Source organism: Siniperca chuatsi, linkage group LG10, assembly GCF_020085105.1.
Source record: "Siniperca chuatsi isolate FFG_IHB_CAS linkage group LG10, ASM2008510v1, whole genome shotgun sequence".
NCBI classification, from domain to species: Eukaryota; Metazoa; Chordata; class Actinopteri; order Centrarchiformes; family Sinipercidae; genus Siniperca; species Siniperca chuatsi.
In genome coordinates, this window is record NC_058051.1 from 24,766,366 (window position 1) to 24,791,454 (window position 25,089).

At 39.3% G+C, this 25,089-nt stretch overlaps 1 protein-coding gene, 1 long non-coding RNA gene and 1 pseudogene across 2 annotated transcripts in view; 2 read left to right on the top strand and 1 right to left on the bottom strand.

Annotated features, from left to right (window-relative positions):
- Positions 1 to 277: 277 nt before the first annotated feature.
- Positions 278 to 9,892, top strand: samd10a (sterile alpha motif domain containing 10a). The gene is made up of 5 exons (XM_044211543.1): positions 278 to 597; positions 2,520 to 2,701; positions 8,321 to 8,489; positions 8,576 to 8,716; positions 9,512 to 9,892. Exons 1-5 carry the CDS (start codon positions 585 to 587, stop codon positions 9,532 to 9,534), a joined length of 528 nt encoding a protein of 175 aa, XP_044067478.1. The 5' UTR covers positions 278 to 584; the 3' UTR covers positions 9,535 to 9,892.
- Positions 9,893 to 13,470: 3,578 nt separating this feature from the next.
- The window catches only part of LOC122883196, a 13,316-nt pseudogene continuing 1,697 nt past the window's right edge, over positions 13,471 to 25,089 (top strand).
- Positions 24,675 to 25,089, bottom strand: part of LOC122883199 — a 6,816-nt gene continuing 6,401 nt past the window's right edge. The window contains exon 5 of the long non-coding RNA XR_006379576.1: positions 24,675 to 25,089. This exon is cut by the window's right edge and continues 104 nt beyond it. This is a non-coding gene — a long non-coding RNA (uncharacterized LOC122883199).

Below are 25,089 nucleotides of genomic sequence, written 5' to 3' on the forward strand. Positions count from 1 at the left end.
CACAGAGAGGGCCCACTGCCCACAGGCGCGCACAGAGCTCCCTTTCTTTAAGAAAAGGCAAAGGGGAATTCCTTAAGTTGGATGCTGCAGTGATGAGAAGCCTTTTCATCCGGCTGTTTTTTAGAGCCTCCACTGGCTGCGTTAATTACAGGGCCCGGGGCTGCACTTTGAGCTCACTGCGCTCATGCAGGCTCTTGAGAAAAAGCCGCGCGTCTGATTCTCACGACACATTAAAAACCACACACAAATACACGACGCGCGCGCGCGCACACACGCTCGCGCCCGCCTGAGCCAGCGGAACCAGTCAGCCAGCTGCTCGGGGACATTCCTGTCTTGTCTTCTACAACTCGCAGCGAATGACACAGTTGGACGACGTGAGCTGGGTTTAAGGCATTTTCCCAGTCAGACCAGTAAGACGTGAGAGGATGTGGAGCGTCATCCCTCCTGCCAGACCTCTCTGAAACTTTTGTAGGTGAACACAACGCGGGGAGGAGGAGACGTGGGAGCAGGACCCCGCAGCCTGTGTGTCGGTCACCGGAGACGATGGGAGACGTTCATTAGATCCACTACGGCACGGAAACACCATGGCTGTGGACGGTAGGCCGCTTTCTGCGGGTTACATTTCAATACATTCGTCGAAATGTTCTGTGAAATAGCCTTCATTCAGTGGAAACTTTAAATGTTCTGTGAAATAGCCTTCATTCAATGGAAACTTCAAATTTTCTGTGAAATAGCCTTTATTCAGTGGAAACCACGCATGAGTTTGTATGTTTAACTCGAACTGGTGAAACCGGTTTGCCAGGTACGTTAGTGGTCGCATCTGGTAACAAAACGACTGCTGTAGGCTACTCTGACTTTAGTATGAGAAAGTACGGTACATACAGTAACCTATGAGGTCAAAATATCACTTTAACAGCGGAGAACTGCAACCGCTAACTGCATTACATCTACCTAACACCTTAGGAAGCAAAACACCACACTGCTCGGTAAGGTAAAGTTAAACTCAGTGCTGTGTGAACGCTTGTAGGGACATTATGTTGATTTTAAGAAACAAGAGGAGGATGCTGGGTGATGGTCAGCGACTTGGTGCTGAAACGGACAGCGCGCCAGAAGGGACCAGCATCACCAGTCTGACCGTTGTGGTCAGTTTTTGCACAGACTCAGTTAAGTTCATCTTAATTGGGCAGCTACCATTTAAAGCCCCTATGTGTAGAATTGTATGTGATTTGCGTCTTTTATTTTATTCGGAATGAAAAAAAGTTCTTGGTGAAAATTGGTGTTGCTTTCTGTGCCAAAGTTATAAATGTTCAAATCCTACAAATAGGAGCTGTAATCTGCAGTACAGATTCAAATAAAAATGCCAAGTGAAAGTGAAACATACTGTAGGCAGGCGAGACATTTCACAGCACGTTTTGTTCATGAAAGATTTTCCCATCCTGCGCTGGCAATTTATGTGTGTGTTAGTTAATGAGGACGTTTTCCTCCCATAAACAAGCAAAACTAAAGGAAGAAAAAAAACTCAGTCTGACAAGTGGTCTTAATTATCTGTATTTAATCTGGGAAAGGGGCACATTTGTGTTTACAGCATCAGCCTGGGGGAGTAATTACACTGTGAAGGAGAGTTCATGTGCATGCAGTCTTGGAGTTACACCTCAAAGAAACAAAAATCGCATACAGTTTTATTCATAATAATCTGATGCTCCTGGTTCGCCTTGATGATTGCAGGACTCGGCTTTGCTGCTCTCTCAGCAGGAGATGTTGAGTGACAGAAAGGAGAGGCACAAAGCTAGAAAACCCCAAAGAAACTCTTTCATCTCCTCAAACCCTCGTCCCTCCTGACAGTCTCTCTCATTCTGTCCTCTTTTCAAATTCTCTCAGTCAATTTAAGATACTGAAAAATGCACGTTAACACACACACACACACACACAAACACAGCTGCGCACATAGCTTCAAACACGGTAAGAAAATTCTTCCAATCTGGCACATGAATCAGTAATGACCCATGGATTTCTGCCAGGATCTGTGCCAGTAACAGCGTGTTTACTGTAGCTCCACACTTTCTTTAATTACTGGATGTTGTGAAGCCACCTGCTGTTGAGAGGGTTTGAATGTCTGCCTGCAGGCCTCCTAGTAATGACGAGAAACTGGCTCATCTCACAGCTCTGACATTCACCTACAGGCTCTGCACGAAGTGATAGACACTGATTTCCGTGAATTACAGAGGAGCTTGTCCAGACTCAGATAACTTTGAACTTCGAATGAGGGACTACACCGTCATAACTTTGAACGTAACCTCATGCCTGCTCAGTGTCCATAGAGCAGGTACGAACAGGTAGGCCTACTTGATAGTGAGATTATCGCTGAATGACAGGGTGCCCCGTATGGTGCAACGCTGGCTTTTGTTTTCAAGTCACGCAGAGTTTTCTGCAGAACATGTCTCATGTTGTTTTTAAATTGTCAGTGGTTACATGCAGATCCGGCTGTCTAATCATTATACCTCCTGCTTTTATCTCTCCAGCGGCATCCAGCTTCAGTTTCTGCAGGCCAGCTGTAGAGTACAGGGCTCTGCCTGAGGACTTCAAGCACCAGCTGAGTCGACGCACAGGTGGGAACCTAACCTGGCATGACGGGCGGGGACAGAAAACAGCAGGAGGCAGGACAGTGAAGCTGCTGCAGCAGCCCGGCACAGAGGCCCTGCAGGTACTGAACACCTGCATGACCTCAACATGTCGAACAGAACACCTGAATCATGAACTGATGTCGTGTGATACCTGGCTTGTCTTCATTCTCCTAGATCAAGGAGATGCGTTTATTTCTGCTTAATATTGCTTAAAATCAAACTGAAATTACAATTTAATTTGCCCAAGAATTCAGTATATACAGTATGTCCCCTTCTATACTGTGGGACAAACACAACACTAACTCAGTAGGTGTTGTAATAATATGAACGAAAAGTAACGTGCAAGCTATGCTAATTAGCTTTCACTTTCAAAGTGGAATACAAACTTAACAGCAGCAGGACAGACATCTTAAATCACTAATGGTACATGATCCCCCCACTGTAGGCTTGTTGAAAAGGGGGGGAGGAACGTCTTGTATCAAAGTTCGTAGGATATATGGGGCTATGACGTGCTACAGTCAGTAGTGCACCACAGAAATCTCCTTGCACACTGTTTCTACAAATATGCACAAAACGGTTACATCCTTTTCTGAAAAATGGAAAAATATGCACAATAGTTGCTTTATCATTATACTTTATATTTCCTTTCACAAAAAGTTTCTGTTTGGCTTTAAATGGCGGAAGTACAGGCATTCGGTTTGTATGAATCTTTACTGGGATTGCTCCAAAATAATTAACTTAATATTTAATTTAATTGTAAATCATTATTGTGAGTCATATTAACTGTAGTGACTGCATCACATGGAATAAGAGATCATCACAGCCCCATGACAATAGCAAGAAAGTAGTAGTGTTATGTGTTTTCAACTTTCCTTTCTCATTGCATTCCTACATATAACTCAATGCTTACTTCCTTGTTGTCTTATCAACATGAGTACATGGAAACGTTCTTCACTGGCGTTCAGTAACTCTTCTCTCAGATTTCTCTGCAGAAAAGTCTGAAAGAAAAAATTCCTAGTCTGTCACCATCCATTGTTGCAAATGGGCACTTTGTTAGCAGAGAATGGAAGTTGCTCTCTCCCCAGCGGGTTGGTGGGCTCTAACAGCCTTTTAGCATGGCTTTAAATAGCACATGTCCTACAACACTCGCGCTCTGCTGCAGCAACACTGTGTCTGTTGACAGAAAGAAAAAGAGTTTAGTTGGATACCGAATGCTCGATGTCAAGCAGTCTGTGATTGTTGTTCCAGGGTAATAAACAATATGCAAAGCTTTTTTATATATATATATATATATATATATATATATATATATATATATATATATATATATATATATATATATTTCTCTTTATGCGAAACGTTGTGTGATCCACTTTCACATTCTGTTCCAGTTAAAGTTTTTGAGTTGATATACATTTTGTTATCTGATACAGCATTGTCTGCTCGCACAGTCACTGCCCAGACAATCCATTTGTGCTGTAAACTGGTCTCATTTAAAGCCCTTGGTTACAAGTCAAAAAGCCCATGCCTTTGTCTTCACCCCATGGAAGTCTCTTTAAAAGGCGGTAATGAGCTGAAGCTAAAGCTGCAAACATAGAACTGGGCTGGGCTGATAACAGAGTTGTATACAATGCGTTGTTTGTTTGCTTCAATCCTCTTGGATGCACATATTGTAGTGGTCGGTTTATTTTTGTCTTGAGGAACATAAACTTAATCAGTGTTGTGTGTTTGGAAGATGTGCTACACTGGAGCATGTGAACAGTATTTTCACTTCTTCCACACAGTTCAGCTTTTCATCCTTCAGTTAGTTTTATTTACTCTTTTTCCACATGTTGTGCTCTTATCCATGCTTCCACTCTGCAGCCACAGACTCCTCACTAGTATACTGCACATATGCACTGGTTTGAGAATGATACTGTGAAAAGCAGAAACAACACTCATTATAGTCTCTCTCTGTCATCTGACTACCTGCATCTTTTACTTTTCATCACTGTAGACATTCAACAACACAATACATTCAGTCATTGTTGAAAGAAAATGCTTGGCAACTGTTTTGATAATCAATTAATCGTTTATGGAATTTTTTGAGCAAGAATGCCAAACATTTTTAATTCTAGCTGCTAAATATTGAGGATTTGCTAACTTTTATCTCTTATTTGATAAAGTATTTGGGATTTTGGACTGATGGTCATAGAAAAGCTATTTGCTTTTTACCATTTTTCACAATTTTCTGACATTTTATTGGGTAAACAATTATTCACTTAACTGACAAATAAAGAGATTAGTTAGTAATGAAAATCATTACTTGCAGCCCTAGTAGAAATGGCAACATGGGATTTTGCAGACAATATTGCATTCATACCGCTGTCTGTTTGACACATTCAAAAAATTTATTTTTGATGATTTGAGGAAAATGTTTGCTTCATATCAAATGTGTTAGAAACATTACAATTACATTAAAATTATTTTTCAATTTACTGCTACACAGTATGAGAAGTACCAGTCCTTTTTGTGATATTTCCAAATACATGCATCCATGCAAAGGCCCAATTCAGAAGTCAAAATATTCACATATTGATCCACAAATGGCAGCAATGCAGTATCTATCACTGGTCAAGCTAACACTAAGTGTTACAAAAATGAGGGCATGATGTGAGCAATACAGTGGTCACAACAAAAAATCCATGCTGCACTGGCAGAAAGGCAGAAGTAAAATGAAAGGAAAGGAAATCCGGTGCTCTTCAACCGTAAAGCAGAAGTATAAGATAAAAGCAAAGAAAAAGGACCATGGTGGATTCAAAGTCAGTCAGGAGGCTGAAAAATACTCGATTCAAACTTGCTACTCTGAATGTGTCTTTGTTTGTTGGTTTGTTGTTTACTGTGGATCCCCATTAGCTACATGTACTTCCTGGGGTCCACATGTATTTACTATACTTTGTCTGACATGAGTAAGGTACTCACAATAAGACTCAACAATACAAACTATAAACACTGACACAAAATGTCACAACAACTCAAAAACCTATCTAGTACCATAGATAGCTCTACATAATATTACCACCTCAATAATCAATAAAGCAGCTTACACCCCTAACCACAAATACATTGGGATGGATTGCTCTCACCATCAATATCATATCTTTTAGGAGCAAAACCAGTTCTATATTCAGCTTCTCAATGTCTTGTATACAATTTTAACATTTTATTGATGTGTATTTTACTACTTCAATGCCACCATTGCTTGATAATTTACTGTTCTTTGTCTTAAACTAGCTCTACATGGGGGCAATAAAAATGACTCTCATATGACTGTCTAGTAAAATAATTATGTTTGTCTGAAAGTATCTATGCTGTTTTAGTTCTGATGATATTTAATGTAGTCTTTACACTTAAATAAGATTAATGATTATTCATTGTTGCTACTCTGTACAGGCAGTGAAGTGCCGTATGTGCTGCTTTGTTCTGTTCTACGTGTAACCTATTTAAATTACTTTTTGGTGTGTTGGACCTTATTCCTCAAAAATAATCAACGGCGATAAGACTAATGCTTGAACCAACTGTTTGGTTAAATTGCTAGACATGAATTTTCCACAGGGCGCAAATCCAGCTGGATTTTTGTTTACCTTGTAAGCGTACGTTAATAGGTTTTTGGCATTGAAGAGTAACTTATTATGTTAGATTTTAAGCCACACAATGATATATTTATAAGAGGATATATAAGATATATATAAGAGGAAAGGTTATTGTTTGCGTTATTGTGGCTCTGGGTGTTTCGTCAAATCATACACAGTGCTTAGTGAAATCCGTTCTCTGCATTTAACCCATCCTAAGTATACGGAGCAGTGGGAAGCCACTGTGCAGCGCCCGGGGGCCGACTCCACTCAGATCATGTAATGGATACTGAGTTGTATATATAAAGATATTAAATATATTATGAACACAATTTACAAAAAAACAACTTATTACAATGTAAAATGCACATTAGCCTCCGAAGATAAATAATCATGAAATAACAGTAGAAATGTAATGTATGTAATAATGCATGTAATACTCCATATTTTTACTCCATATTTATTAAAATGTTTCTCTTTATCAGATAGTCATCCTTCTACTCTCCACCTCCAGCACATATTTTTCCCCACTCACTCTTTAATATAAGCCAGCCTTTCATTTTTTATTTCTTCTTTTTTTTTAAGCACCTCTTTCTTTCCTGCATCTGAGAAAATCTTGAGTTGGAGAAACGCTGAACCTGCTGAATTTTTAAAACCGATTTACTGATCAAAGACCCAGTTTGATTAGTCCTCCCTAGTTTTACATCCTGTACATCTTTAAGATTAAAGAGCTGGATCTCATGATCACACTGGCCTTCGTGCTCCTCTGTCTGACTCTGTTGCTGCTGCATGTTTGCTGATCTTCCAGACAACTTAGAAGTTCACATGTATGCAGAGTGTTTGATCTGCATGCACATATGGTCACGATCGTCCCCGTGAGTTTAAATGAGTTTGAAACCTGTTCTTTATAGTGGGCTGGTCTTATCAATTCCTCATGTATAGGCCTGTCTATGCGCGTCTGTACCTCCGAATGTTTGTCTTTCTGAAAGTATTTGATACTGAATGTTCAGCCTGTAAGCTTCACTTGGATTTTGACTGAGCAGCAGCGTTTGCAGAGATCACACATCATGTACAGTGAAGAAAAACCGAGTGTGTTTGTGGATCGGATCACATCGCCTCATGGATGTGGGATGTTTGATGCCACCGTGGCAGGCTTAGGGTCAGACAGATTGTGTTGTGAGTGGAACACACATCAAACTGGGAGTAAAGGTCAAGAAGGAGCTTCAAAGGAACAGTTTGACATCATGGAAAATAAGCTTATTTGCTTACTATATACAGGGTCTGTACAGTGCGTGATTCTCAGGTAGGTTGTTTAGCTGGCACAAATTAAACAAATTTATATCAGCATGTCCCGTGTGTGAACATGTTAGTGTGACTTAATGAAATGCTACTACAAAGTGTAACGAGTATAACTCTTCTTTATAGTGTGCTGGGTCTGTATGGCTAACCAGTAAAAAATATATTCACAGAATCCATCATTACTCCCCCAGCACAACATAACGCAGAATCAAGGGCTCAACTAGCCTGTTACATTTTCTTGTCGAGAGTTAGGTGAGAAGATTGATACCACTCTCATGTCTGTATGATAAATATGAAGCTGCAACTAGTAGCCAGTTAGCTTAGCTTAGCACAAACACTGCAAACAGGAGGAAACAGATAGCCTGGCTCTGTCTAAAGGTAAGTCTGCCTAAAAAAACTGCCACTTACTGTAGTTATGTCATGGAATAGTCCCATGCATAACCCCCGTACAACCACAATTTGTCATTTTTAAACTTTGCTTTTTGAATAGATTAAACAAACAAGATATTAAGTGTTAATTAGTGAGCTTTAGAGGTGCTTGTAGGCGGATGTTACCTTTGGACAGAGCCAGGCTAGTCTTTATGCTAAGCTAAGCTAATTGGCTGCTGGCTGTAGCTTCAAATTTAGCGTGCAAACATGATAGTGGTATCTATCTTCTCATCTAACTCTCAGCAAGAAAGCGGATAAGCATATTTCCCAGTATGTTGGATTATTCTTCTAATACATGTCCATCTTCTCTGTATTTATCTGTCTGTCTTCCTGTCTGTCTGTCTGTCTGTCTGGCTGCAGTACCGTTCCAGTGACAGTTATGGGATATATCACACAAGCCCAACACAGCCCAACCTGATCCGCCCCGTTGTGCTCTGGTCACAACAAGATGTTTGTAAATGGCTGAAGAAACACTGTCCACACAACTACCTAACCTATGTGGAGGCGTTCTCCCACCACGCTATCACAGGTCACACTGCTAAGATAATCAGAAGACATATGAAGTGGTGGAGTAAAGAGAAACAGATTTTTGAGCTCTCTGCTTTCTCCTTCCAGGCCGTGCGTTGTTGCGTCTGAATGGGGAGAAGCTGGAGAGGATGGGACTGGTGCAAGAAACACTTCGGCAGGAGTTGCTGCAACAGGTGCTGCAGCTTCAGGTGCAGGAGGAAGGACGCAACCTGCAGCTGCTCAGCAGAGGTGAGGGCGTGTGTGTGTTTTTATTTTTTACCACTCCATTCTCCATCCTTGACTTTAAAGGAATAGTTCAACATTTTTGGGAAATATGCTTATTGACTTTCTGGCAGAGAGTTAGATGTGAAGATTGATATCACTCTCATGTCTGTACGGTAAATATGAAGCTTCAGCCAGCAGCTGGTTAGCTTAGCTTAGCACAAAGACTGGAAACAGGGGGAGCAGCTAGCCTGGCTCTGTCCAAAGATAACAAAATCCACTTACTAACACCTCTTAAGCTCACTAGTTAACATGCTTTATCTTTGTTTAAACTGTAGAAAAAATGAAGTCTAAAAATGACAATTTGCTGTTTTACGGGGAGGTTATGTGCCAGACTATTTCATGGCTGGGTCCTCCTGGAGTCTCCGGTGGTCGCCTGGCAACTGTTCAAAGCCAAAACTTCTCCGACACACAACTCCCCCGTAAAACAGCAAATTGACGTTTTTTACACTTCTGTTTTTGTACGGATTAAACAAATGAGATATACCATATTAATTAGAGCGCTTTAGAGGTATTGGTAGGCAGTTTTTGTTACCTTTGGACAGAGCTAGCTATTTCCCCTCCGTTTCCAGTCTTTGTGCTAAGCTAAGCTAAGCGGCTGATGGCAGTAGCTTCATATTAAATGTACAGACATGAGAGTGGTATAAATCTTCTCATCTAACTCTCCGCCTGAAAGTGAATAAGCATATTTCCCAAAATGTCGAATTTTTGCTTTAAATGTTAGGAAAAATCCAAAAGTATTAATCTTTCTGTCTTTCACAGGTTATCTTGGAAATATATCATAGCCAGGTTGAAAGGAGCTGGAAGAAGTGGATGCTGTGGAATCATGGGATGTTTACTCAAATAAACTCAAAAGTGGATCAGATTTGTGGAGTAAATGCATCCAGCGAGCAACAATATCCAGAATTGTGTTGTTAACTGGAAGTTGGCAGCTTTTCATTCCCCATCTGCACGATGAACAGACATAAATTTTACAGACTATGAACTATGATGAAGAAGCTCCATGACAATCTGTTTTCTCAATTTTTGCTCTATTCTGTGATTAACTATTAACTATTTCCCTCTTACTGTCTCTACCTCTTTCTCTCTCTCTGAAACTTTTTTAATGTCAGAAAGCAAAACAAATAAATCAAAATATCAAAATATCAGTGCTTTTTTTTCACCCCAAAATCAAAAATACATTTATCTATTTATCCATCTAGATTGTTTTGATGTGAGTTGCTGAGTTTTGGAGACATCGGCCGTAGAGATGTCTGCATTTATAATATAATGGGACTATATGGCACTCAGCTTGTGGTGCTTAAAGCGCCCAAAAAAAAAATTTGTAACACTCAACAGCAATGTCTCTTTCCAGAAATCACTATCCGGATAATCCACAGATTTGTTGTGAGCAGTTTCATGTAGGAACTGTTTTATTTCTACCGATCGTTCCTACATGAAACTGCTCACAACAAGGTGCTTGGATTATCTTGAGTAAAATGTGTATTTTTGATTTTGGAGTGACCAGTCCCTTTAAAGGTCAGGAATGTGTGCATCACCCTTGACCATATATACAGTCTATGCCCTTGACAGAACAGCTGTGAGGAAACACGTGATGACAAACTACATTACCCATAATCCCACAGCACGGTTAAGTAGTAATCCGTCCATGGTTTTAACCAGCTGATGCCGGCTCCGAGGTCGCAAGATCCACATGGAAACGGAGTGCGGGAAAATAATGTCGTCCCGCTCGGACAGGTACACGATGCTATGAGTATTTTTTACCTGTGTTTTAATTCTCTGTACCGAAATTATTCATGTGATTTTTATTTAGTCCCAAGCAGCGTCCTGATAATGTAACGCTAACCACACTGACTCCCCTGCTGCTGCTCCCCCAAACAGCAAAGATATCTGACATGTTTCGTGTCTTATATTAGTATTATTAAATTAAAACCCCTCTCTGTTAGTATGTAGTGATGAATTGTACAATATAGTGACAGAATGGTGGCTGTAGATTCATCAAATGCGTTGGAAACCCGAAGCTCTTCAGAAGTGTTAGGTGAGCTGCATGTTGACAGTCGTGCGTCACAGGTAAACTGGTGAGAAACCACTAGAAAATACCTTTAATAAACCTTTAGTTTGTGGCACTCATTGTTCACAGTGACTATGCAGACACCTGTGTCGATTTTCAATATTATTCTGTTGTTTCTTTCAGTTCTTTGCAATCTTCAAAAATGTATTTAAAGGACTATTCTGTTTTAAAGAATACAAAAACCCCTAAACTATATAAACATGTTGACCTTTTAACTTTCTGCTAAACACACTATTGCCCAGTCTGTATGTAGCTGCAAATAGGCAGTGATGGCATGTGATAACTCAAGTACATTTAATGAAGTAAATGTAGCAATACTACACTATAAAAATACATTACATGTAACGTTTTTCTTTAGTGAAAGTACATAAGTGTTAGCAGTGCTCATTATGCAGCACAATGGCCCCTGTCAGTGAGATATTATTATATTATTGGAGCATTATTATTGATGCATTAACAAAGCAGCAACACTTTAATATTGTATTTGGTCCAGGTGGCACTTATTCTAACATTTATATACTGTTGGATGGTTAAATCTATAATAATGCATCTTATTTTGTAAACTGATCATGTCATTTGTGTGTAATAAGTATATAAGGTAGCTGTCAGATGTAGTGAAGGAAAAAGTACAATATTTTCCTCTTAAATTGTATTGGGGCAGAAGTATGAAGTATAACATGGAAATACTCAAGTAAAGTACCTCAAAACTGTACTTAAGTACTGTATTTGAATGTTAATGTAAAATTTTGAATTCAAGACTTTTACTTGTAACAGAGTATTTCTGCACTGTGGTATTGCTACTTTAAGTAAAATATTTGAATATTTCTTCCACCACTGCAAAATAGTTCCCGATTAATTTTCGGTTGATCAGTTAACTGACTAATCATTTCAGCTCTAGATTAAACTACAGTACATAATTTTGTCCAAATTAGCTCCACCTTGATCATCTAAAATAGATTAATGCATCAGTCATAATAATCCAATAACATATATATGATAAAAATACTGTAACACTGAATAGTGTCATTTTGCATAATGATTGCTTTTACTTTTGATTCTTAAATCATGTCAATCTTACTGATAATATTTACTGTACTTTTACTTAAAATCTTTAATGTAGGACTTTTACTTGTAATGGAGTATTTTTATAATGAAGTATTGCTACTTTAACCTAAGTAAAGTACCTCAACACTTCTCCATCTGTTTCTTTATATTGTCATTTTACTGTTGTTATCCCTGTGTAATTTGTACATATGACCAGAGGCTGTTAGGATCATGAAACACTGGGGGCTCAGCCCAGCCCAGAAGTCTTTAGATTTTCACCTGATAATTGCACCATTTTCATTTTTTTCAGAGTAAAATGAATGTAAGATGTGAGACACTGTGCTCTACCAAAAGGTATTCATATAATTTAAATTTATATAATCATAATTATAGCAGCATATGCTTCAAGGAAAACGAATTATGGCTTGAAGACTTGGATTCTTCACACTTTGTTTCTATGCTTAGCCCCCTGTTCTACGTTAATATCACGGTGAGTGCACGCTAGCTAGACCAGTGGTTCTCAAACTGTGTCGTTGCACACTTGTGATGATGATTTACATAGCTATAATCAGTAGGCGATATGAGGGGTGATGCCTTGTTAGCAAAATGAATCCCCCTTGTTAACTTCCCCCCCCAGAGAGGTTGTTAAGTTGAATTTGTCAGTCCAGTCTGCCTGACTCACTGATCCTTTATCTGACTGAGGTTTGTGCAAGTTAGAGTCCATGGCGCTGAAATATCAGTAGCCTAACTGTGCTGTGCATTGATAAATCCATGGTGCTGTGCGTGGTGCTGAAGTAGCAGACAGATTTCTTTAATGCATAGGAATGACAGATGAATATATTCGGGGCTATTTTTTTAAATTATTCTTATTTTTGTTTAGATCCGGGGCTAAAAACATTTGGGGCTGTAGCCTCGGACGCCCAGGCCTTTCGACGCCACTGCATATGACAGCTATTGCATGTCTGTCCTGGAAGAGGGACCCCTCCTGTGTTTCTCTTTCTGGGGTTTCTTCCTTTTTTCCCTGTTAAAGGGTTTTTTGGGAGGAGTTTTTCCTCATCTGAACCAAGGGTCTAAGGACAGAGGGTGTTGTACAGATTGAAAGCCATGCTGGTATAAGTATTTGTCTCTAATGCAGCCTTTAAGAGCACGAAAAGACAAAGCTTACTAGGGCTTAAACAATTAGTCAATTAATTGATAAGCAATTCATTTTTAAAGTCATTTTTTTTCAAGCAATAATGCTTAAAAGCTTCACCAATTTGAGCAATTTCTTGCTTTTCTCTGTTTTATATCATTGTAAACTGAATATCTTTGAGTTTTGGACTGTTGGGCAGACAAAACAAGACATTTGTAGACTTCATCTTGAGCTCTGGAAAACTGCGATGGACATGTTTCACTGTTTTCCCAGATGTGTCCTATTACAGTAAGACATATTTCAGTGTGGTTGTCCCTCTGGTTGTAGTGTTTCTGTGGATCAGATCAGTGAACTACGAGGAAGGATCAGCAGAAGACGTCCGTCCCGTCCTGCTTTTGCTTACAGGTGCCTCTATTAATACCAGCCAAGCAGCTCTTTGCTGCCAGTGTTACAGTGATCCTCTTAGCCTCCATCTCTCTCTCTCTCACACACACACACACACACACACACACACACACACACACACACACACACACACACACACACGGACAGTAGCATGGAGAGTTGAGAATAAGTCTCCACAGATACAGTTGTGTGAATGGACAGAGTAAAAGCAGACTAGAAACAGACCTTTAAGTTATACATCTTTACGACTTCGGTCAGTGTTTCTCCGTTGAGGGCCTTTTGTTTTGATGAGGTTGCCACGGTGGCAGGCAAGCTGGAGGGTAGCAGGTTGTTGTCTGAAGCAGATATGACTCTGCTGGACTGCACAGGAGCCAGAATCTCCGGCTGTTGGTCCCTGAGGTCTGACCGCAGGTAAGCTCTGACTGTTTGTGTTGTTTGCTTTCTCTCAGAGCAGGCAGGATGTCAGTTTTCTCCCTCACAAAGCTCTCAAACGCACCATGGATGTGTGTGTGAGCTATAAATAGTCTCTAAACAGGGTTTGTTGAGAGGTCAAAGGAAGTGCAGGATCTGGTTTAGTTTGCAGGGGTTTTGGTGTGTTATATTTGTGCTAAGTCTCAGAGGTTTGCCTGTAGTGTGTCATTACTGAACAAGCTTTTGAAACCGCATCAGCTGAATATGCAAAACATTAATTAGTCCTCTTTTCCATTTCCAGTTTGTGTGCGTATGTGTAGTTCTGTGCATCACATAAGAAACGAACAGCATTACTCATTTGATTTCTAATCACTGCCAGTGGGATCAGAGAGTGTGACGCAAAAGCTAAGCTGAATTTTATTTGTATCTAAGCTGTGATGTGTTGGTCAGAGTGTGTGTGTGTGTGTGTGTGTGTGTGTGTGTGTGTGTGTATATATATATAACCTTTTATTTAACTATATATGTATATATATATATATATATATATATATATATATATATATATATATATATATATATATATATATATATATATAAACCTTTATTTAACTAGGAAGTCACATTGAAATTAAAACCTCTACAAGTGAGACCTAGCCAAGACAGGGTTAAATAGTATGAGTATCATACACTAGCATTAACAGAATCTAGGCAGTGGTATTCAGATCCTTTACTTAAGTAAACATACCAATACCACAGCGTAAAAATACTCAAGTATTATCAGGAAAATGTACTTACAGTACTCAATGCAGAGAAACAGCACCTGTATGTTTAATGATATAGTATACTACACTGTGTATGTACAAACCCGATTCCAAAAAAGTTGGGACACTGTACAAATTGTGAATAAAAAAGGAATGCAATAATTTACAAATCTCATAAACTTATATTTTATTCACAATAGAATATAGATAACGTATCAAATGTTGAAAGTGAGACATTTTGAAATGTCATGCCAAATATTGGCTCATTTTGGATTTCATGAGAGCTACACATTCCAAAAAAGTTGGGACAGGTAGCAATAAGAGGCCGGAAAAGTTAAATGTACATATAAGGAACAGCTGGAGGACCAATTTGCAACTTATTGGTCAATTGGCAACATGATTGGGTATAAAAAGAGCCTCTCATAGTGGCAGTGTCTCTCAGAAGTCAAGATGGGCAGAGGATCACCAATTCCCCTAATGCTGCGGCGAAACATAGTGGAGCAATATCAGAAAGGAGTTTCTCAGAGAAAAATTGCAAAGAGTTTGAAGTTATCATCATCTACAGTGCATAATATCATCCAAAGATTCAGAGAATCTGGAACAATCTCTGTGTGTAAGGGTCAAGGCCGGAAAACCATACTGGATGCCCGTGATCTTCGGGTCCTTAGACGGCACTGCATCACATACAGGAATGCTACTGTAATGGAAATCACAACATGGGCTCAGGAATACTTCCAGAAAACATTGTCGGTGAACACAATCCACCGTGCCATTCGCTAAAACTCTATAGGTCAAAAAAGAAGCCATATCTAAACATGATCCAGAAGCGCAGGCGTTTTCTCTGGGCCAAGGCTCATTTAAAATGGACTGTGGCAAAGTGGAAAACTGTTCTGTGGTCAAACGAATCAAAATTTGAAGTTCTTTTTGGAAAACTGGGACGCCATGTCATCCGGACTAAAGAGGACAAGGACAACCCAAGTTGTTAGCAGCGCTCAGTTCAGAAGCCTGCATCTCTGATGGTATGGGGTTGCATGAGTGCATGTGGCATGGGCAGCTTACACATCTGGAAAGGCACCATCAATGCTGAAAGGTATATCCAAGTTCTAGAACAACATATGCTCCCATCCAGACGTCGTCTCTTTCAGGGAAGACCTTGCATTTTCCAACATGACAATGCCAGGCCACATACTGCATCAATTACAACATCATGGCTGCGTAGAAGAAGGATCCGGGTACTTAAATGGCCAGCCTGCAGTCCAGATCTTTCACCCTTAGAAAACCTTTGGCACATCATAAAGAGGAAGATGCGACAAAGAAGACCTAAGACAGTTGAGCAACTAGAAGCCTGTATTAGACAACAATGGGACAACATTCCTATTCCTAAACTTGAGCAACTTGTCTCCTCAGTCCCCAGATGTTTGCAGACTGTTATAAAAAGAAGAGGGGATGCCACACAGTGGTAAACATGGCCTTGTCCCAACTTTTTTGAGATGTGTTGATGCCATGAAATTTAAAATCAACTTATTTTTCCCTTAAAATGATACATTTTCTCAGTTTAAACATTTGATGTGTCATCTATGTTGTATTCTGAATAAAATATTGACATTTGAAACTTCCACATCATTGCATTCTGTTTTTATTCACAATTTGTACAGTGTCCCAACTTTTTTGGAATCGGGTTTGTACTATTATATAGTATATCATTAGATTATTATTACTTATGCATTAATGTTTAGGCAGCATTTTACCCTTGTAGTTGGTTGTGGTGGAGCTAATTTTTAACTTTTATATTATAGGGATGCAACTAAAGATCATTTTCATTATGGATTAATCTGCTGATTATTTTCTTGATCAATCCATGGTGAGAAATGCCAACACAATCACCCAGAACTCAAAGTGACACCTTCACATGTGATGTTTTGTCCGACCAACAGTCCAAACCTCAAAACTATTCAGTTTACTGTAATTTAAGACAAGAAAAAGCAACAAATCATCACATTTGAGAAGCTGCAACCATGAAACGTTTGGCGGTTTTACATGAAAAATGACTTTAAAGATGAATTAGTTATCATGACAGTTGCTGATTAATTTTGTCAACTAACTGACAAATCATTTTAACTCAGATTTTATATACTATTGGGTGGTTAAATGTTTTTTTACAATGCATCATATTTTAAAAGTTCTTCATATGTTTTGTATGTAAAATCTTAATTTGTAAATTAACTACAGCTGTCAGATATAGTGGAGTAAAAAGTACAATATTTCCCTCTGAAATGTAAGTACAAAGTGTCATGAAATGGAAATGCTCAAGTAAAGTACAAGTACCTCAAATTTGTAGTTAAGTACACAGCAGCTAGATTTGAGCCAGCAGCCCACTGCCCAACTGGAAAACTCATAAACAGTCTTACACAACACACCAAACAGTGTGTTTGCGTAACTGCGCCAAGATGTTTTGTTCTCGCACCACAGGTTTTTGGCATATTTGAAATTGCTCGATACTTGTTTAGTTGTTTACTGCAGTGAAAAGCAGCAAATCCTCACAATTAAGAAGCTGAGGATTGATGACTTTTACAATTAATCAATAATAAAAATAATCGCCGATTTTTAGTCATTTGACTAATCGATTAATCAACTAATCATTTCAACTCTATTTTGTACTCCACTACATTTATTTGTTCTGTTTATATCTATTTAAAACTTGTTATCTGTTAGGAAGTTCAATAAAGTTTGGAGAAAATAAAATGTGACAATATATTCTAATCTCTTCTTCTTAATAGCTTTTAACAACATGTCACGGCCTTCAGTGAATGGAATTTGCTCAGTAAAGTAGTAGTACACTGATGAAGACTGTGATATATGGTTAAAAACTGGAAAAAGCTTGTAAGTGGACCTTCGGAGTTCGGATTTTTCTCTTTTCCGGGGTCAACGTACTAACTGTTTTGTAAATGGGTTAGCACCTGTGTTGTATAACACCTGGATTTCATGTACAAAATATGAACGTATGTGTTATCAAAATGAAATCTGGTAGAATACAAAAAGTATATTTGACCGAATCACTGATTCATATGTGATTCTCACGTTTTGTTGTTAAATTGGAAGTAGGGCAGCTCTTTGACACTGGCAGGCTGTGTGGAGAAGACAGTACACCTGGCTGTGTAAGACTCGCCTGTGTGTTCAGGCTGTAACCTGCCCTGCTGTGTGCTGTTTTGCAGTGGGAGCGGGGAGGACTCGTTGGACCGGCTCCTGCCCCCCGCCGGGGCCCCTCGCAGGAAGAGCACTACCTCACTGAGTAAAACTGAGCCTCCTCTGCTCCGCACAGGCACACGCACCATCTACACCGCCGGCCGACCTCCCTGGTATGACGAGCACGGAGCGCAGTCAAAAGAGGCCTTTGTCATCGGTATGACACTCGCTGATGATGTTTGTACTCCTCCTGACTGTTTTCTTCTTTCACTTCCTTCCTTTTTCTTATTATACTCATAAAACATTTTACTGCTATCGCACGTGCACACCGCCAGACAACATTAGACACACTCTGAAAAACACACATAATGGGTCATTGAAATGCTGTGTGGATCTGCAGGGTTGTGTGGGGGCAGCGCCTCAGGGAAGACCACCGTGGCCAATAAGATCATTGAGGCTCTGGATGTGCCGTGGGTTGTGCTGTTGTCTATGGATTCTTTCTACAAGGTGAGAGAGTCACACATTTTAGTCTCTTTTTTTTTTTTTTTTTTTTGGTCTTAATATGGTAACAACCAAATAAAATATCTGTGGGTTCATTGCGGGATGAAATGTTATCTTAAATGATTGAAATTCACATTCATTCACAACACCTCAAAGCGATCATTGCGGTCACAGTTACACAATTATAGTGTAGATATTTTGTACATACAGGGTACAAATGAAAAACTAAAGTTTGTTTGTGAGTTGAAGTATTTGGCTCCATAATTGTTTATGATCCGGTGATATGACGGGCATAAATCCCCTTCTCTCGCAGCCAGGTAAAACACAGAACACTGGCTTGAACATAAAACATAATAAGTACATTAAAACATATAACAAAAAGACAAATAAGACGGTGTAGTCCCTCATACGTTTCGGCTCCCATCCGGAAGTCATTCTCAATTGTGACGTTTGAGAATTGAGAATGACTTCCGGATGGGAGCCGAAACGTCTTGATTCTGAAAACAGTGTCCAGATGACTACGACTGAAACCTTTTCTACGATAAAAAGACAAATGCTAAAAAAACCCACACAAGCTCACATAAAACAATCTACAGTGAAATCATAACATAAAACCTAGGGTACATCCAGCCATTGTCATCCTGCCCAGTCACCCATAATTAAAACAAGATCTGAAACTACGTCCAAAGGCCAGGTCTAACAGTTGGTGTAGGTTCTTACTCTAACATCAGTATTGATTGTCAGATGGGTCCTACATTGGACCCCAATACTACACTACTGTTCCCCAGTATTTAAAGCAGCTACAGTTGATATTTTTGCTATAAAAATGTGACCGTGTCGTTGTGATGAACCTACAGAGAATAATCGCCTGAATCTGCAGCTCCCCTCGGCTTTAAGGCCGAGGGGAGCTGCATTTTTAGCTGCATTTTTAGCCATTTTTAGCCATTTTCGGTGATAAACCTCTAAAAACCCACTGTACAACACCTGCTCAGCACCAAACAGCAGGCAAACAGTTAGCAACTAGCTGGTGAACAAAGAGGAGCATTTAGCAGCTAAAGAGCCAGATATTTCCCTCAGGAGTTGGTAGAGACCAAAAACTGAGCTGAATAATGAAGTTGCTCCGTAACTGCTGGATGTGTGAATAGGCAACTGTTTGCTAAGTTCACCATATCAACTTAAAGGTGATGGTGTGTCAATGTTTTTACATTTTAAAACATACACATAACTACTTTAGAGCTACAGCTATAGAGGCACACCCTTCCTCCCAGCCTTTGCAACAATAATGTTCAAAAAACTTTTCACAATGCAATTTTCAAAATACATTTTTTTTCTAAGCATATCATAATTTTAAAGTAAATGATACCATAACTCATTTCATTACAATATCGGCACTATTACCCTGTTTTATCCTGTCGTGTTGCCCAGTAAAAACATTACTGAGCCCTGTAATTATTAGATATTCAGTTAAAAACTACATACAGTGTGATTTATTTCTTAGTCCCTTGTGGACACAGTTTACCCCATGATTCCCAAACTTTTTGTCTTCTATTTACACTCACACTCTGACTTGTAAGGTTAATCCCTTCCAAGCTTTCATTCTGCGTTTTTATAGAAATACACAAAAAACACACATGCAAGTACAATATTGAAGCCACTAATAGAAATCCATGCACATATAAAGACTACACACAAATTAATCTTCTTTAACTCAAAGGTTGTGAGGAAAAAGGAGCGAAAGCAGATAACTTTATTGTCTTCAACATTTGGTGAAAATATATTTCTTCTTTTGTCCTTAAAGGAATAGTTCAACATTTTGGGGAAAAAAGCTTATTTGCTTTCTTTCCGAGTGTTAGATGAGAAGATCGATACCAGTCCGGACAAACACTGGAAAAAGCACAGCACGCAACTCATAAAACTACAACTTGTCATTTTTACATTTTGGTTTGTATACAATGTGTTAATTAGTGAGCTTTAGAGGTGCTGGTCGGCAGATTTTCTTACCTTTGGACAGAGCCAGGCCAGCTGTTTCCCCTGGTTTCCAGTCTTTATGCTAAGCTAAGCTACATTTCCAGCTTTAGTTTACCAAAATGTCAAAGTACTCCTTTAAAATCTTCAAACATACTTTATCAGCAACATGCTGTAAACCTGTAAAAAGTTCATCTGCTGTGTTTTACAGGTTTTATCTCCTGAGGAGCAGGCTTTGGCAGCAAGTAACGACTACAACTTTGATCATCCAGGGGCATTTGACTTTCAGCTGCTGGTTGCCACCCTGCGAAAGCTTAAGCAGGGCAAGAGTGTGAAGATCCCGGTGTATGATTTTACAACACACGGACGACAGAAAGACTGGGTGAGTTGTGTTTTATCGCAGGCAAGTTGCCTCGTTTCTACAGAAAACTCTACTGAAGACTTTTTAAAGATTAAATATGCATCCTGTAATTTTGGAAAGGAGAAAGTAGAACAGTAATGAAGCAGTTGCATTCAGCTTTTCCCGTGGGTTGATTTTTCAAAGCTGAAAATATATTATGGACTTAAATAAAATATTGTTATTTAAAAAACAATGTTTGTCAAAGTGACATTCTACAGCTTTAATCTTACAAAAGGTGAACTGACTGTTCATGAAGAAGCTTTCTGCTTTGAAGACTCTTGGTTTTCCCTCCTCTTTATGCAGAAAAATGTGTATGGTGCCAGTGTAATCATATTTGAAGGAATTATGTCTTTTGCGGACAAAGAACTCCTTCAGGTAAAGCAGTATGTTTTCTTTTTTCTTTTTTTCCCCTTTCTTTTTGAAGAATTCTTGAGTGAAGTAAAGCAATCATCACCAGGTATTGTTATTTGAGCAGCTGCTTTGCTGAAGTGAATATTATTGAACTGTTCAGGGGGGGGGGTTGCTTTTCCCACCTGCAGCTCCTGGATATGAAAATCTTTGTGGACACAGACTCAGACATTCGGCTGGTCCGCCGGCTCCGCAGGGACATCACGGAGCGCGGACGGGACATTGAAGGCGTCATCAAGCAACAACAAGTTTGTGAAACCAGCATTTGAGCAGTACATTGAGCCAACCATGAGGCTGGCTGATATTGTTGTGCCAAGAGGTGAGACAGTTGGACTTCCTCACTAATAAACAACATAATCTAGAACATTTTGACATTGTTGACTGTGCTACAGAGAACAACAACATTTCCAGTGGTACTGGTCTCTTCTTGTTTTGTCCTTCCAAGGTGGTGGGAATATGGTGGCCATTGATCTGATAGTTCAGCATGTTCACAGCCAGCTGGAAGAGGTGAGTAGCCAAAACACTGATTGTACATAAGATTGTACATAAGAAGGTGGCGCCACCATGTGTCCAATAGCTGTAACAAACGGACAGAAAGAGAGACTCTCCAACTGTTTGTACAATAACCTGCTTCAAGCTGAAATTAAATCAGAACTTCTCAGTCACAAACTTTCAGACTTTTGTTCCTCTCATTGTGAACAGTTAAAGGAAAAGTCTGGTGTTCTTCTATATTCTATTAATTGTCAACAAGTCCCATGCAATTAATTTATCCTACTTACAAGTATTGCCATTAGCTATGTAGCCAAAGCATATTTCTCTGTGCTATAGATCTCCATTGTTGTCCAAAAACTATTACAAACACATGAGTGAGAATGGGCTGCGATAGCATTTTATCAAATCCGAATCCTTTCAAATCTCTTAACAAATCTTTTTAGGTTGTTTGTTTGGTGAAGAATGGAGACATCTTTGTTAAAAAAATATGTTCTGTTTTTATTTCACTCAGTAGCATGCCTAAACCACAGACTGTGCTGAAAGGGTGTAGGGCTTTCACCACATATTTTATCACTGCCCTGATGTTCATTAACCCTGTCCTGACTCATTTTTCCTTTTGCTGCGAGGCAAAACACTCTCACTGCGGGGGCTGTGCTACAGCAGCAGAAACCGTTAAAGCTAAACAACAAAAAAGTCATACTAAAAACAACACAGTGGAAATAATATAAATTCTACGTTATCATTTATTTCGATTTTTCTGAGTGCACAATGCACTTAACTTTGCCTGAAGGTGAAATAGTTGTTAGAATCTGATGGGTCACAGAATACAGCGTAACACTGGCAGCAGGTTGAAGCAGAGCACTCCACCTTCTCAAGTTATCAAAAAAGACTTTTTTTTGTTTTACAATTATAATTTGAAATGATGAAGGCACTTGCAAATGACAAGGTAAGAGTAAGTAAGAGTTCTTACTTTTAACATGATCGGCAGCAGATAAATATTTAAGCAGGGACTTGCTGTTCCCCTCATTGTCGTGAGCACACTTCTGCAAATATTCCATTTCGCAGTTGTTTCGTTAACTTTGGTGAAGTGTATCCACACTTCCACCATGTTCAGTCAGTCAGTCTTGTTAACAGCTGTGTGTTGTTACATGTGCATCACCAGTTTTTTTTTTTTTATCTTTGCAGAAGTTTGATGTCTGAAAGAGGCAAATCTCAAGAGAGGTTGCAAATGAAAGATTTAATAAGGGATTTGTTAGCATCTGAGCTTAATAAATCTGGGTAATTTAACCTTTATCTACTTGGACTCTGATCCAGAAGTGAATTGAACTGAACTATCAGAGGCTGTCCCTACACATCAGTGAGCCACACTGTTGCACTGTTGCATTCCTTGTTATTACCATGAACACACACACTGTAGTTTATTTTGAGTCCGTCCACATACTCCGTCCTGCTGTCGCAAATACTCCCCAGCACCAAATCTGCAGCTGAAAATAGTCCCCAACAAATTCACTATTTACTATTGTTTAAGAATAGTTTGGGAAAAACTACAGTGCCCAGCTTTTTTAGGAAATTATTTAGCCTTTTTTAAAATTGAAATTTTATATTTGTTACCCATTTTTAAAGATTTACATCTTCAGCAGCAAAGAATGGGCTTGGGGCTGAGTGCCACAGACAGGCTGGGGAAGACTCCATACTATCTGCATTTTTTACCCCACTTATTGTCTTTCTCTTACCCTCTCTTTATGCAGCGTGAGCTCAGTGTCAGGTATGCTGATATGTATTTTGACTTTACCTTCTCTAGCTTTGGTCCACTTATTGTTATTGGGAGATTTCGTATCAGTGCTGTGTACAGACGGAACCTTCACACTCGCTCTATGGTCTGTCTTTCTGCGTTTAGTGGTAACTCTCTGCTGTCTTAAAGCCTTAAAGCCGACTGCTTCATTTCTCCTTAGTGTAGCAGAATAACACAGTAAAACCTTTTGATCTGAACAACCTTTCTGTGGTCTCAGGGCGCTCCTCGCCTCCGCTCAGCAGAATCAACCGCTGCCCCAGACGCTCAGTGTGTTAGAGAGTACGCCGCAGGTCAAAGGCCTGCACACTATCATCAGGTACCGACCTGTGTGCCAGTACAACTTTGAGTCCTTGTTACAGTGCCTGCAATATGAGTTTTAAAACCTTTTCTTTTCTGTAATGCAGGAATAAAGAAACCAGTCGAGATGAATTTATCTTCTACTCAAAGAGATTAATGCGGCTTCTCATAGAACACGCACTAACGTTTCTACCATCTCAGGTGGGTAGACTTTAACTACTTAGTTAATATTAAAGTGGCTATAATCAATATTTTTATATTAACAATGGATCATATGACTGCTTTTATGTGAAAGGGGTTGTTTGTAGTGACAAACCCACAGAAAATTATCACCCGACTCTGCAGTTCTCCTCGGGTCTATGGATCTTTGTTTCTTTGCGTCTTTTCGCTCATTGTTTTGGTCTGCTGTACTTTTACTGTTCTGGTTCACTCTCACCGCTCTCATAGCGTCGTTTTTGGACGCAGCAGGCAGCTGTTTTCAGTGAAAAAGCTAAAAACCTACTGTACACCACCTACTCATCACCAAACAGCAGACAGACACAGTTATAGTGGAGCATTTAGCAACTAAAGAGCCAGATATTTTCCTCAGGAGTTTGTAGAGACTAAAAACAGAGCTAAAAGAGAGTGGATATTGGACTTACCATTCATCAGGTGACAAAAAGACGAAATGAATGATCGTATCTGCTGTATGTGTAAATAAGCAACTGTTTGCTAGCAAGATAATCAATTTGAAAATCAACTTGCAGAGACATGAAACTTGCTTAAGATTAATTATAATAATCGCACAACCTCGACTGTTATAATAATTAAAACTTTTGTTGCATTCAAGTGCCAACCGCCAAACAACTGCACAACATCTTCAAGTTATCTTTTCCCCTATATCCATGTTTGGTTATTTTTTCTAAAAACAAAGCAGCCAACTCTCAAATATCGTCTTAGTTTGAATGTACCTGGAAAGGAAAGAGTTTTAAAAACAGCAACAGCTGTCAACAATGTACCTGACAAAAAATAAAGGTGACTGAACGCTCACTGTGATGGATTGCCTGCTGTGTTCAAGTTCATGTTCTCTACAAGGTCATTTTAATACCATACTGACATCAACCAAAACTGCTGGAAGTGAATTTTGTCGCAGTAATACAGTACAAACTGTACGTAGTGTATATACTTCAGAAATGCCTCACACATTCACAAGACAAAGTTCTATATATACATAGAAAAACATGCATAGATACATCGATATATTGACACTTTTCTTGTATCTGCATCTATGGGAGTTGTAATAAAATATAGAACTTTTTTTTCTGTATCTTCTAACAGCCGTGTGTAGTTAAGACTCCACAGGGCCATGAGTACGAGGGCCGCAGTTACAATGGGAAAGGGGTGAGTGATGCTCTTGTTTTACAAGGTCTTGTTAACTTCCAGTCGAGTGTGTCCGCAGGGTTTCTGTCATCACGCTTGCTCCACTGCCTCGTCTCTAC

Bases quoted from the DNA above. Each gene is read 5' to 3' on its own strand.
- samd10a (XM_044211543.1), top strand. The intron at 8,490-8,575 runs GTCACACTGCTA...TTCTCCTTCCAG, and splicing joins CTCCCACCACGCTATCACAG to GCCGTGCGTTGTTGCGTCTG. The intron at 8,717-9,511 runs GTGAGGGCGTGT...TGTCTTTCACAG, and splicing joins CCTGCAGCTGCTCAGCAGAG to GTTATCTTGGAAATATATCA.